At 43.2% G+C, this 17,370-nt stretch overlaps 1 protein-coding gene across 1 annotated transcript in view; it reads right to left on the bottom strand.

The window, feature by feature from the left end:
- Positions 1–17,370, bottom strand: part of SLC4A2 (solute carrier family 4 member 2) — a gene marked incomplete in the record, with an annotated part of 556,511 nt that overhangs the window by 262,001 nt on the left and 277,140 nt on the right. Inside the window, 1 exon segment of the mRNA XM_053713254.1 lies at positions 16,667–16,844. Coding sequence (XP_053569229.1) covers positions 16,667–16,844 — 178 coding nt within the window.

Here is a 17,370-nt window from a genome sequence, read left to right as displayed (position 1 = left end):
CACCCTCTGTATAACACCCTCTGAATAACACCCTCTGAATAACACCCTCTGTATAACACCCTCTGTATAACACCCTCTGTATAACACCCACTGTATAACACCCACTGTATAACACCCTCTGTATAACACCCACTGTATAACACCCACTGTATAACACCCTCTGTATAACACCCACTGTATAACACCCACTGTATAACACCCTCTGTATAACACCCTCTGTATAACACCCTCTGTATAACACCCTCTGAATAACACCCTCTGAATAACACCCTCTGAATAACACCCTCTGTATAACACCCTCTGTATAACACCCTCTGTATAACACCCTGTGTATAACACCCTGTGTATAACACCCTCTGTATAACACCCACTGAATAACACCCACTGAATAACACCCACTGAATAACACCCACTGAATAACACCCACTGTATAACACCCTCTGTATAACACCCACTGAATAACACCCACTGAATAACACCCACTGAATAACACCCACTGTATAACACCCACTGTATGTATAACACCCACTGTATAACACCCACTGTATAACACCCACTGTATAACACTCACTGTATAACACCCTCTGTATAACACCCACTGTATAACACCCACTGTATAACACCCACTGTATAACACCCTCTGTATAACACCCTCTGTATAACACCCTCTGTATAACACCCTCTGTATAACACCCTCTGTATAACACCCTCTGTATAACACCTACTGAATAACACCCTCTGAATAACACCCTCTGAATAACACCCACTGTATAACACCCACTGTATAACACCGTCTGTATAAAACCGTCTTTATCAAACCCACTAAATAAGCACCATCTGTATAACACCCTCTGTATAAAACCCACTGAATAAGCACCATCTGTATAACACCCTCTGTATAACACCCTCTGTATAACACCCTCTGTATAACACCCTCTGTATAACACCCACTATATAACACCCACTATATAACACCCTCTGTATAACACCCTCTGTATAACACCGTCTTTATAGAACCCACTGAATAAGCACCGTCTGTATAAAATCGTCTTTATAAAAACACACTGAATAAGCACCGTCTGTATAACACAATCTTTATAAAACCCACTGAATGAGCACCATCTGTATAACACCCTCTGTAAAACACCCACTAAATAAAACCCTCTCTATAACACCCTCTGTATAACACCCTCTGTATAACACCCTCTGTATAACACCCTCTGTATAACACCCTCTGTATAACACCCTCTGTATAACACCCTCTGTATAACACCCACTGTATAACACCCACTGTATAACACCCACTGTATAACACCCACTAAATAACACCCACTAAATAACACCCTCTATATAACACCCTCTGTATAACACCATCTTTATAAAACCCACTGAAAGAGCACCGTCTCTATAACACCCTCTGTATAACACCCTCTGTATAACACCCTCTGTATAACACCCTCTGTATAACACCCACTGTATAACACCCACTGTATAACACCCACTGTATAACACCCACTAAATAACACCCTCTATATAACACCCTCTGTATAACACCATCTTTATAAAACCCACTGAAAGAGCACCGTCTCTATAACACCCTCTGTATAACACCCTCTGTATAACACCCTCTGTATAACACCCTCTGTATAACACCCACTGTATAACACCCACTGTATAACACCCACTGTATAACACCCACTGTATAACACCCACTGTATAACACCCACTGTATAACACCCTCTGAATAACACCCTCTGAATAACACCCACTGTATAACACCCACTGTATAACACCCTCTGTATAACACCCTCTGTATAACACCCTCTGTATAACACCCTCTGTATAACACCCTCTGTATAACACCCTCTGTATAACACCCACTGTATAAACACTCTCTTTATAAAATCCATTGTATACCACTCTCTGTATAACACCCTCTGTATAACACCGTCTCTATAACACCCTCTGTATAACACCCTCTGTATAACACCCTCTGTATAACACCCTCTGTATAACACCCTCTGTATAACACCCTCTGTATAACACCCTCTGTATAACACCCACTGTATAACACCCACTGTATAACACCCACTGTATAACACCCTCTGTATAACACCCTCTGTATAACACCCACTGTATAACACCCACTGTATAAACACTCTCTTTATAAAATCCATTGTATACCACTCTCTGTATAACACCCTCTGTATAACACCCTCTGAATAACACCCTCTGAATAACACCCTCTGAATAACACCCTCTGAATAACACCCTCTGAATAACACCCACTGTATAACACCCTCTGTATAACACCCTCTGTATAAACACTCTCTTTATAAAATCCATTGTATACCACTCTCTGTATAACACCCTCTGTATATGTCATATTTCTCCTGTACACTTACTTCTCTCACTTATCCTTTAGAGTTACTGTTTTTCCACACTTATGGTTGACACCTCCCACATAATTTACCATAAAGTAACACAACCCCAAGGAATCACTGCTTGGTTATTTCTGATACAAGCTGTTCTCTTCAAGGAAGCACTTACCGAAGAACACACCCCAACCTGCTGCGCTCTCACAGCTGCATCCTCATCTCACGGACTTAGCGGTGACGTCACACGCCAACGCACGCGGCCGCGCCGACGGCTCACAGCAGAGCAACGGAGCAAGCAAACCTCGCCACCTCCGCTTTTGGGAAACCAAAAACCTAAGACCTACTAATTCCGGATTTCTTCCCTAAGTAGTTGGTAAGTTAAGCTGCCATCTAAACCTCAGTTCACTGACTTTGATATTGCAGAATTTGCTAACTTGTTTAAACCTGCAATTTATCCTTTACTTAGTCTCTTCCTTGGAATAAACGACATCTGCCTCATTTAGAGACTTATTAGGTTGAACTACACCTTTAGCATATAATCTTTAAATAAGCATATCCTGTGTTTTCTTAGCAATTGCTATAATAATTTATCTAGGTACAGAGAAACAATACTGAGTAGAGCTAGAGGCTCAGTTGTCTCAGCTATTGTTCTCCTGAAGCTAATATTAATGTGAAGTGCATTGTTTGATACCGCTACCCATGCTGCCCCCATTAACAACAGCAATATCACACATACACTTCCCAACACCACTAGGCTGCAGTTGTGGTCCTTACATTAATTAAATCTATTTTCACTTGCAGGGAATTACTGAGTTATAAGAAACCCTGACAGTATAACACCCTCTGTATAACACCCTCTGTATAAAACCCTCTGTATAACACCCTCTGTATAACACCCTCTGTATAACACCCTCTGTATAACACCCTCTGTATAACACCCTCTGTATAACACCCTCTGTATAACACCCTCTGAATAACACCCTCTGAATAACACCCTCTGTATAACACCCTCTGTATAACACCCTCTGTATAACACCCACTGAATAACACCCTCTGTATAACACCCTCTGTATAACACCCTCTGTATAACACCCTCTGTATAACACCCTCTGTATAACACCCTCTGTATAACACCCACTGTATAACACCCTCTGTATAACACCCACTGTATAACACCCTCTGTATAACACCCACTGTATAACACCCTCTGTATAACACCCACTGTATAACACCCACTGTATAACACCCTCTGTATAACACCCTCTGTATAACACCCACTGTATAACACCCACTGTATAACACCCTCTGTATAACACCCTCTGTATAACACCCTCTGTATAACACCCTCTGTATAACACCCTCTGTATAACACCCTCTGTATAACACCCACTGTATAACACCCTCTGTATAACACCCTCTGTATAACACCCTCTGTATAACACCCTCTGTATAACACCCACTGTATAACACCCACTGTATAACACCCACTGTATAACACCCACTGTATAACACCCTCTGTATAACACCCTCTGTATAACACCCTCTGTATAACACCCACTGTATAACACCCTCTGTATAACACCCTCTGTATAACACCCTCTGTATAACACCCACTGTATAACACCCTCTGTATAACACCCTCTGTATAACACCCTCTGTATAACACCCTCTGTATAACACCCTCTGTATAACACCCTCTGTATAACACCCTCTGTATAACACCCTCTGTATAACACCCTCTGAATAACACCCTCTGTATAACACCCTCTGAATAACACCCACTGTATAACACCCACTGTATAACACCCTCTGTATAACACCCTCTGTATAACACCCTCTGTATAACACCCTCTGTATAACACCCTCTGTATAACACCCTCTGAATAACACCCTCTGTATAACACCCTCTGTATAACACCCTCTGTATAACACCCACTGTATAACACCCTCTGTATAACACCCTCTGTATAACACCCTCTGTATAACACCCTCTGAATAACACCCACTGTATAACACCCACTGTATAACACCTACTGAATAACACCCTCTGAATAACACCCTCTGTATAACACCCTCTGTATAACACCCTCTGTATAACACCCTCTGTATAACACCCTCTGTATAACACCCTCTGTATAACACCCTCTGTATAACACCCTCTGTATAACACCCTCTGTATAACACCCACTGTATAACACCCTCTGAATAACACCCTCTGAATAACACCCTCTGAATAACACCCTCTGAATAACACCCACTGTATAACACCCACTGTATAACACCCTCTGTATAACACCCTCTGAATAACACCCTCTGAATAACACCCTCTGAATAACACCCTCTGTATAACACCCTCTGTATAACACCCTCTGTATAACACCCTCTGTATAACACCCTCTGTATAACACCCTCTGAATAACACCCTCTGAATAACACCCTCTGAATAACACCCTCTGAATAACACCCTCTGAATAACACCCTCTGAATAACACCCTCTGAATAACACCCTCTGAATAACACCCTCTGAATAACACCCTCTGAATAACACCCTCTGAATAACACCCTCTGAATAACACCCTCTGAATAACACCCTCTGTATAACACCCACTGTATAACACCCTCTGTATAACACCCACTGTATAACACCCTCTGTATAACACCCTCTGTATAACACCCTCTGTATAACACCCTCTGAATAACACCCTCTGAATAACACCCTCTGAATAACACCCTCTGTATAACACCCACTGTATAACACCCACTGAATAACACCCTCTGTATAACACCCTCTGTATAACACCCTCTGTATAACACCCTCTGTATAACACCCTCTGTATAACACCCTCTGTATAACACCCTCTAACACCCTCTGAATAACACCCTCTGTATAACACCCTCTGTATAACACCCACTGTATAACACCCACTGTATAACACCCACTGAATAACACCCTCTGTATAACACCCTCTGTATAACACCCTCTGTATAACACCCTCTGTATAACACCCTCTGAATAACACCCTCTGAATAACACCCTCTGTATAACACCCTCTGTATAACACCCACTGTATAACACCCTCTGAATAACACCCTCTGTATAACACCCACTGTATAACACCCTCTGTATAACACCCTCTGTATAACACCCTCTGTATAACACCCTCTGTATAACACCCTCTGTATAACACCCTCTGTATAAAACCCTCTGAATAACACCCTCTGAATAACACCCACTGAATAACACCCACTGAATAACACCCTCTGTATAACACCCTCTGTATAACACCCTCTGAATAACACCCACTGAATAACACCCACTGAATAACACCCACTGAATAACACCCTCTGTATAACACCCTCTGTATAACACCCTCTGTATAACCACCCTCTGTATAACACCCTCTGAATAACACCCTCTGTATAACACCCTCTGTATAACACCCTCTGTATAACACCCTCTGTATAACACCCTCTGTATAACACCCTCTGTATAACACCCTCTGAATAACACCCTCTGTATAACACCCTCTGTATAACACCCTCTGTATAACACCCTCTGTATAACACCCTCTGTATAACACCCTCTGAATAACACCCTCTGTATAACACCCTCTGTATAACACCCTCTGTATAACACCCTCTGTATAACACCCTCTGTATAACACCCTCTGAATAACACCCTCTGTATAACACCCTCTGTATAACACCCTCTGTATAACACCCACTGAATAACACCCACTGTATAACACCCACTGAATAACACCCACTGTATAACACCCTCTGAATAACACCCTCTGTATAACACCCTCTGTATAACACCCTCTGTATAACACCCACTGTATAACACCCTCTGTATAACACCCTCTGTATAACACCCTCTGTATAACACCCTCTGTATACCACCCTCTGTATAACACCCACTGAAAGAGCACCGTCTCTATAACACCCTCTGTATAACACCCTCTGTATAACACCCTCTGTATAACACCCTCTGTATAACCACCCTCTGTATAACACCCTCTGAATAACACCCTCTGTATAACACCCTCTGTATAACACCCTCTGTATAACACCCTCTGTATAACACCCTCTGTATAACACCCTCTGAATAACACCCTCTGTATAACACCCTCTGTATAACACCCTCTGTATAACACCCACTGAATAACACCCACTGTATAACACCCACTGAATAACACCCACTGTATAACACCCTCTGAATAACACCCTCTGTATAACACCCTCTGTATAACACCCTCTGTATAACACCCACTGTATAACACCCTCTGTATAACACCCTCTGTATAACACCCTCTGTATAACACCCTCTGTATAACACCCTCTGTATAACACCCACTGTATAACACCCTCTGTATAACACCCTCTGTATAACACCCACTGTATAACACCCTCTGTATAACACCCTCTGTATAACACCCTCTGTATAACACCCACTGTATAACACCCTCTGTATAACACCCTCTGTATAACACCCTCTGTATAACACCCTCTGTATAACACCCTCTGTATAACACCCTCTGTATAACACCCTCTGTATAACACCCTCTGAATAACACCCTCTGTATAACACCCTCTGAATAACACCCACTGTATAACACCCACTGTATAACACCCTCTGTATAACACCCTCTGTATAACACCCTCTGTATAACACCCTCTGTATAACACCCTCTGAATAACACCCTCTGTATAACACCCTCTGTATAACACCCTCTGTATAACACCCACTGTATAACACCCACTGTATAACACCCTCTGTATAACACCCTCTGTATAACACCCTCTGTATAACACCCTCTGAATAACACCCACTGTATAACACCCACTGTATAACACCCACTGAATAACACCCTCTGAATAACACCCTCTGTATAACACCCTCTGTATAACACCCTCTGTATAACACCCTCTGTATAACACCCACTGAATAACACCCTCTGTATAACACCCTCTGTATAACACCCTCTGTATAACACCCTCTGTATAACACCCACTGTATAACACCCTCTGAATAACACCCTCTGAATAACACCCTCTGAATAACACCCTCTGAATAACACCCACTGTATAACACCCACTGTATAACACCCTCTGTATAACACCCTCTGAATAACACCCTCTGAATAACACCCTCTGAATAACACCCTCTGTATAACACCCTCTGTATAACACCCTCTGTATAACACCCTCTGTATAACACCCTCTGTATAACACCCTCTGAATAACACCCTCTGAATAACACCCTCTGAATAACACCCTCTGAATAACACCCTCTGAATAACACCCTCTGAATAACACCCTCTGAATAACACCCTCTGAATAACACCCTCTGTATAACACCCTCTGTATAACACCCTCTGTATAACACCCTCTGAATAACACCCTCTGTATAACACCCTCTGTATAACACCCTCTGTATAACACCCTCTGTATAACACCCTCTGAATAACACCCTCTGAATAACACCCTCTGAATAACACCCTCTGTATAACACCCACTGTATAACACCCTCTGTATAACACCCACTGTATAACACCCTCTGTATAACACCCTCTGTATAACACCCTCTGTATAACACCCTCTGTATAACACCCTCTGTATAACACCCTCTGTATAACACCCTCTGTATAACACCCTCTGTATAACACCCTCTGTATAACACCCTCTGAATAACACCCTCTGAATAACACCCTCTGTATAACACCCTCTGTATAACACCCACTGTATAACACCCACTGTATAACACCCTCTGTATAACACCCTCTGTATAACACCCTCTGTATAACACCCTCTGTATAACACCCTCTGTATAACACCCTCTAACACCCTCTGAATAACACCCTCTGTATAACACCCTCTGTATAACACCCACTGTATAACACCCACTGAATAACACCCTCTGTATAACACCCTCTGTATAACACCCTCTGTATAACACCCTCTGTATAACACCCTCTGAATAACACCCTCTGAATAACACCCTCTGTATAACACCCTCTGTATAACACCCACTGTATAACACCCTCTGAATAACACCCTCTGTATAACACCCTCTGTATAACACCCACTGTATAACACCCTCTGTATAACACCCTCTGTATAACACCCTCTGTATAACACCCTCTGTATAAAACCCTCTGTATAAAACCCTCTGAATAACACCCTCTGAATAACACCCACTGAATAACACCCACTGAATAACACCCTCTGTATAACACCCTCTGTATAACACCCACTGAATAACACCCACTGAATAACACCCACTGAATAACACCCACTGAATAACACCCTCTGTATAACACCCTCTGTATAACACCCTCTGTATAACCACCCTCTGTATAACACCCTCTGAATAACACCCTCTGTATAACACCCTCTGTATAACACCCTCTGTATAACACCCTCTGTATAACACCCTCTGTATAACCACCCTCTGTATAACACCCTCTGAATAACACCCTCTGTATAACACCCTCTGTATAACACCCTCTGTATAACACCCTCTGTATAACACCCTCTGTATAACACCCTCTGAATAACACCCTCTGTATAACACCCTCTGTATAACACCCTCTGTATAACACCCACTGAATAACACCCACTGTATAACACCCACTGAATAACACCCACTGTATAACACCCTCTGAATAACACCCTCTGTATAACACCCTCTGTATAACACCCTCTGTATAACACCCACTGTATAACACCCTCTGTATAACACCCTCTGTATAACACCCTCTGTATAACACCCTCTGTATAACACCCTCTGTATAACACCCACTGAAAGAGCACCGTCTCTATAACACCCTCTGTATAACACCCACTGTATAACACCCACTGTATAACACCCACTGTATAACACCCTCTGTATAACACCCTCTGTATAACACCCTCTGTATAACACCCTCTGTATAACACCCTCTGTATAACACCCACTGAATAACACCCACTGAATAACACCCACTGAATAACACCCACTGAATAACACCCACTGAATAACACCCACTGAATAACACCCTCTGTATAACACCCTCTGAATAACACCCTCTGAATAACACCCTCTGAATAACACCCTCTGTATAACACCCTCTGTATAACACCCTCTGAATAACACCCTCTGAATAACACCCTCTGTATAACACCCTCTGTATAACACCCTCTGTATAACACCCACTGTATAACACCCACTGTATAACACCCTCTGTATAACACCCACTGTATAACACCCTCTGTATAACACCCTCTGTATAACACCCTCTGTATAACACCCACTGTATAACACCCACTGTATAACACCCTCTGAATAACACCCTCTGAATAACACCCTCTGTATAACACCCTCTGAATAACACCCTCTGTATAACACCCTCTGAATAACACCCTCTGAATAACACCCTCTGAATAACACCCTCTGAATAACACCCTCTGTATAACACCCTCTGTATAACACCCTCTGTATAACACCCTCTGTATAAAACCCACTGAATGAGCACCGTCTGTATAACACCCTCTGTATAAAACCCACTGAATGAGCACCGTCTGTATAACACTGTCTTTATAAAACCCACTGAATGAGCACCAACTATATAACACTGTCTTTATAAAACCCACTAAATAAGCACCGTCTGTATAAAACCGTCTTTATAGAACCCACTGAATAAGCACCGTCTGTATAAAACCGTCTTTATAGAACCCACTAAATAAGCACCGTTTGTATAAAACCGTCTTTATAAAACCCACTGAATAAGCACCGTCTGTATAACACCGTCTTTATAAAACCCACTGAATAAGCACCGTCTGTATAACACCGTCTTTATAAAACCCACTGAATAAGCACCGTCTGTATAAAACCGTCTTTATAAAACCCACTGAATAAGCACCGTCTGTATAACACCGTCTTTATAAAACCCACTGAATAGGCATCGTCTGTATAAAACCCTCTTTATAAAACCCACTAAATAACACCCTCTGTATAACACCATCTTTATAAAACCCACTGAAAGAGCACCGTCTCTATAACACCCTCTGTATAACACCCTCTGTATAACACCCTCTGTATAACACCCTCTGTATAACACCCTCTGTATAACACCCTCTGTATAACACCCTCTGTATAACACCCTCTGTATAACACCCTCTGTATAACACCCTCTGTATAACACCCTCTGAATAACACCCTCTGAATAACACCCACTGTAGAACACCCACTGTAGAACACCCACTGTAGAACACCCACTGTAGAACACCCACTGTAGAACACCTACTGTAGAACACCTACTGTATAACACCTACTGTATAACACCTACTGTATAACACCCTCTGTATAACACCCTCTGTATAACACCCACTGTATAACACCCTCTGTATAACACCCTCTGTATAACACCCTCTGTATAACACCCTCTGTATAACACCCTCTGTATAACACCCTCTGTATAACACCCTCTGTATAACACCCTCTGAATAACACCCTCTGTATAACACCCTCTGTATAACACCCACTGTATAACACCCACTGTATAACACCCACTGTATAACACCCACTGTATAACACTCACTGTATAACACCCTCTGTATAACACCCACTGTATAACACCCACTGTATAACACCCACTGTATAACACCCTCTGTATAACACCCTCTGTATAACACCCTCTGTATAACACCCTCTGTATAACACCCTCTGTATAACACCCACTGAAAGAGCACCGTCTCTATAACACCCTCTGTATAACACCCTCTGTATAACACCCTCTGTATAACACCCTCTGTATAACACCCACTGAATAACACCCACTGAATAACACCCACTGAATAACACCCACTGAATAACACCCACTGAATAACACCCTCTGAATAACACCCTCTGAATAACACCCTCTGTATAACACCCTCTGTATAACACCCTCTGTATAACACCCTCTGTATAACACCCTCTGTATAACACCCTCTGTATAACACCCTCTGAATAACACCCTCTGAATAACACCCTCTGTATAACACCCTCTGTATAACACCCTCTGTATAACACCCTCTGTATAACACCCTCTGTATAACACCCACTGTATAACACCCTCTGTATAACACCCACTGTATAACACCCTCTGTATAACACCCTCTGTATAACACCCTCTGTATAACACCCTCTGTATAACACCCTCTGTATAACACCCACTGTATAACACCCACTGTATAACACCCACTGTATAACACCCTCTGAATAACACCCTCTGAATAACACCCTCTGAATAACACCCTCTGTATAACACCCTCTGAATAACACCCTCTGTATAACACCCTCTGAATAACACCCTCTGAATAACACCCTCTGAATAACACCCTCTGAATAACACCCTCTGAATAACACCCTCTGAATAACACCCTCTGTATAACACCCTCTGTATAACACCCTCTGTATAACACCCTCTGTATAAAACCCACTGAATGAGCACCGTCTGTATAACACCCTCTGTATAAAACCCACTGAATGAGCACAGTCTGTATAAAACTGTCTTTATAAAACCCACTGTATAAGCACCGTCTGTATAACACCCTCTGTATAAAACCCACTGAATGAGCACCGTCTGTATAACACTGTCTTTATAAAACCCACTGAATGAGCACCAACTATATAACACTGTCTTTATAAAACCCACTAAATAAGCACCGTCTGTATAAAACCGTCTTTATAAAACCCACTGAATAAGCACCGTCTGTATAAAACCGTCTTTATAGAACCCACTAAATAAGCACCGTTTGTATAAAACCGTCTTTATAAAACCCACTGAATAAGCACCGTCTGTATAAAACCGTCTTTATAAAACCCACTGAATAAGCACCGTCTGTATAACACCGTCTTTATAAAACCCACTGAATAGGCATCGTCTGTATAAAACCCTCTTTATAAAACCCACTAAATAACACCCTCTGTATAACACCATCTTTATAAAACCCACTGAAAGAGCACCGTCTCTATAACACCCTCTGTATAACACCCACTGTATAACACCCTCTGTATAACACCCTCTGTATAACACCCTCTGTATAACACCCTCTGTATAACACCCTCTGTATAACACCCTCTGTATAACACCCTCTGTATAACACCCTCTGTATAACACCCTCTGTATAACACCCTCTGTATAACACCCTCTGTATAACACCCTCTGTATAACACCCTCTGTATAACACCCTCTGTATAACACCCTCTGTATAACACCCACTGTAGAACACCCACTGTAGAACACCTACTGTATAACACCTACTGTATAACACCTACTGTATAACACCTACTGTATAACACCCACTGTATAACACCCACTATATAACACCCACTATATAACACCCACTGAATAACACCCACTGTATAACACCCACTGAATAACACCCTCTGTATAACACCCTCTGTATAACACCCTCTGTATAACACCCTCTGTAACACCCACTGAATAACACCCACTGAATAACACCCACTGAATAACACCCTCTGTATAACACCCTCTGTATAACACCCTCTGTATAACACCCTCTGTATAACACCCTCTGTATAACACCCTCTGTATAACACCCTCTGTATAACACCCTCTGTATAACACACATACACTGTCTGCATACAAAACCTGCACTCTCTGTGTAACACACCTGCACTCTCTGCATAACACACCAGCACTCTCTGTATAACACGCCTGCACTCTGCATAACACGCCTGCACTGTCTGTATAACACGCCTGCACTGTCTGTATAACACGCCTGCACTGTCTGTATAACACGCCTGCACTGTCTGTATAACACGCCTGCACTGTCTGTATAACACGCCTGCACTGTCTGTATAACACGCCTGCACTGTCTGTATAACACGCCTGCACTGTCTGTATAACACGCCTGCACTGTCTGTATAACACTCCTGCACTGTCTGTATAACACGCCTGCACTGTCTGTATAACACGCCTGCACTGTCTGTATAACACGCCTGCACTGTCTGTATAACACGCCTGCACTGTCTGTATAACACGCCTGCACTGTCTGTATAACACGCCTGCACTGACTGTATAACACGCCTGCACTGACTGTATAACACACCTGCACTGTCTGTATAACACACCTGCACTGACTGTATAACACACCTGCACTGACTGTATAACACACCTGCACTGTCTGTATAACACACCTGCACTCTCTGTATAACACACCTGCACTCTCTGTATAACACACCTGCACTGTCTGTATAACACACCTGCACTGACTGTATAACACACCTGCACTGACTGTATAACACACCTGCACTCTCTGTATAACACACCTGCACTGTCTGTATAACACACCTGCACTGACTGTATAACACACCTGCACTGACTGTATAACACACCTGCACTGACTGTATAACACACCTGCACTGACTGTATAACACACCTGCACTGACTGTATAACACACCTGCACTGACTGTATAACACACCTGCACTGTCTGTATAACACACCTGCACTGACTGTATAACACACCTGCACTGACTGTATAACACACCTGCACTGACTGTATAACACACATGCACTGTCTGTATAACACACCTGCACTGACTGTATAACACACCTGCACTGACTGTATAACACACCTGCACTGACTGTATAACACACCTGCACTGACTGTATAACACACCTGCACTGACTGTATAACACACCTGCACTGACTGTATAACACACCTGCACTGTCTGTATAACACACCTGCACTGACTGTATAACACACCTGCACTGACTGTATAACACACCTGCACTCTCTGTATAACACACCTGCACTGTCTGTATAACACGCCTGCACTGTCTGTATAACACGCCTGCACTGTCTGTATAACACACCTGCACTGTCTGTATAACACACCTGCACTGACTGTATAACACACCTGCACTGACTGTATAACACACATGCACTCTCTGTATAACACACCTGCACTCTGCATAACACACATGCACTGTCTGTATAACACGCCTGCACTGTCTGTATAACACGCCTGCACTGTCTGCATAACACACCTGCACTGACTGTATAACACACCTGCACTGACTGTATAACACACCTGCACTGTCTGTATAACACACCTGCACTCTCTGTATAACACGCCTGCACTCTCTGTATAACACGCCTGCACTCTCTGTATAACACGCCTGCACTGTCTGTATAACACACCTGCACTGTCTGTATAACACACATGTACTCTCTGTATAACACACCTGCACTCTCTGTATAACACACATGTACTCTCTGTATAACACACCTGCACTGTCTGTATAACACACCTGCACTGTCTGTATAACACACCTGCACTGTCTGTATAACACACCTGCACTGTCTGTATAACACACCTGCACTGTCTGTATAACACACCTGCACTGTCTGTATAACACACCTGCACTGTCTGTATAACACACCTGCACTGTCTGTATAACACACCTGCACTGTCTGTATAACACACCTGCACTGTCTGTATAACACACCTGCACTGTCTGTATAACACACCTGCACTGACTGTATAACACACCTGCACTGTCTGTATAACACACCTGCACTGTCTGTATAACACACCTGCACTCTCTGTATAACACACCTGCACTCTCTGTATAACACACCTGCACTGTCTGTATAACACACCTGCACTGACTGTATAACACACCTGCACTGACTGTATAACACACCTGCACTGACTGTATAACACACCTGCACTGTCTGTATAACACACCTGCACTGTCTGTATAACACACCTGCACTGACTGTATAACACACCTGCACTGTCTGTATAACACACCTGCACTGACTGTATAACACACCTGCACTGACTGTATAACACACCTGCACTGTCTGTATAACACGCCTGCACTCTCTGTATAACACGCCTGCACTGTCTGTATAACACACCTGCACTCTCTGTATAACACACCTGCACTGACTGTATAACACACCTGCACTGACTGTATAACACACCTGCACTGACTGTATAACACACCTGCACTGACTGTATAACACACCTGCACTGTCTGTATAACACGCCTGCACTCTCTGTATAACACGCCTGCACTGTCTGTATAACACACCTGCACTCTCTGTATAACACACCTGCACTGACTGTATAACACACCTGCACTGACTGTATAACACACCTGCACTGACTGTATAACACACCTGCACTGACTGTATAACACACCTGCACTGTCTGTATAACACACCTGCACTGTCTGTATAACACACCTGCACTCTCTGTATAACACACCTGCACTGTCTGTATAACACACCTGCACTGTCTGTATAACACACCTGCACTGACTGTATAACACACCTGCACTGTCTGTATAACACACCTGCACTGTCTGTATAACACGCCTGCACTCTCTGTATAACACGCCTGCACTCTCTGTATAACACGCCTGCACTGTCTGTATAACACACCTGCACTGACTGTATAACACACCTGCACTGACTGTATAACACGCCTGCACTGTCTGCATAACACGCCTGCACTGTCTGCATAACACACATGCACTGTCTGCAGAACACACATGCACTCTCTGTAGAACACACATGCACTCTCTGTAGAACACACATGCACTCTCTGTAGAACACACATGCACTCTCTGTAGAACACACATGCACTCTCTGTAGAACACACATGCACTCTGTGTAGAACACACATGCACTCTGTGTAGAACACACATGCACTCTGTGTAGAACACACATGCACTCTCTGTAGAACACACATGCACTCTCTGTAGAACACACATGCACTCTCTGTAGAACACACATGCACTCTCTGTATAACACACATGCACTCTCTGTATAACACACATGCACTCTCTGTATAACACACCTGCACTGTCTGTATAACACACCTGCACTGTCTGTATAACACACCTGCACTGTCTGCATAACACACCTGCACTGTCTGCATAACACACATGTACTCTCTGTATAACACACATGTACTCTCTGTATAACACACCTGCACTCTCTGTATAACACACCTGCACTGACTGTATAACACACCTGCACTGTCTGTATAACACACCTGCACTCTGTATAACACACCTGCACTCTGCATAACACACATGCACTCTCTGTAGAACACACATGCACTCTCTGTAGAACACACATGCACTCTCTGTAGAACACACATGCACTCTCTGTAGAACACACCTGCACTCTCTGCATAACACATCTGCATAACACACATGCACTCTCTGCATAACACACATGCACTCTCTGCATAACACACAGTGACTCACCTCACGCTCTATATCTATCTTGGTGTAATGTTCGCTCGGGTCTCCTCCCATCAGGGGGTCCGTCAGGTTGGGTTCACTGCTCTGGGTCACATGATTAGCGCTGGGAACTAGTAGGGACCCCAGACTGGCCGCCGAGATGTTCCGAGAGACCGACGAGTCCTTCTCATCACTGGGGTGACTATAGGAAATACTCACACATCAGTATATGCAGTGCCCTCTGTATAACACAGAGAGAGAGAGAGATAGAAGGTACTGTCTGTATATGAGAGAGAGAGAGAGAGAGAGAGAGAGATAGAAGGTACTGTCTGTATATGAGAGAGAGAGAGAGAGAGAGAGAGAGAGAGAGAGAGAGAGAGAGAGAGAGAGAGAGAGAGAGAGAGAGAGAGAGAGAGAGAGAGAGAGAGAGAGAGAGAAGGTACTGTCTGTATAAGAGAGAGAGAGAGAGAGAGAGAGAGAATACTGTCTGTATATAACACAGAGAGAGAGAGAGAGAGAGAGAGAGAGAAGGTACTGTCTGTATATAACACACAGAGAGAGAGAGAGAAGGTACTGTCTGTATATAACACACAGAGAGAGAGAGAGAGAGAGAGAGAGAGAGAGAGAGAAGGTACTGTCTGTATATAACACACACAGAGAGAGAGAGAGAGAGAGAGAGAGAGAGAGAGAGAGAGAGAGAGAGAGAGAGAGAGACACACAGAGAGAGA

This window comes from Bombina bombina, chromosome 5 (assembly GCF_027579735.1).
Source record: "Bombina bombina isolate aBomBom1 chromosome 5, aBomBom1.pri, whole genome shotgun sequence".
NCBI classification, from domain to species: Eukaryota; Metazoa; Chordata; class Amphibia; order Anura; family Bombinatoridae; genus Bombina; species Bombina bombina.
This window is presented reverse-complemented; position numbering and strand designations above follow the sequence as displayed.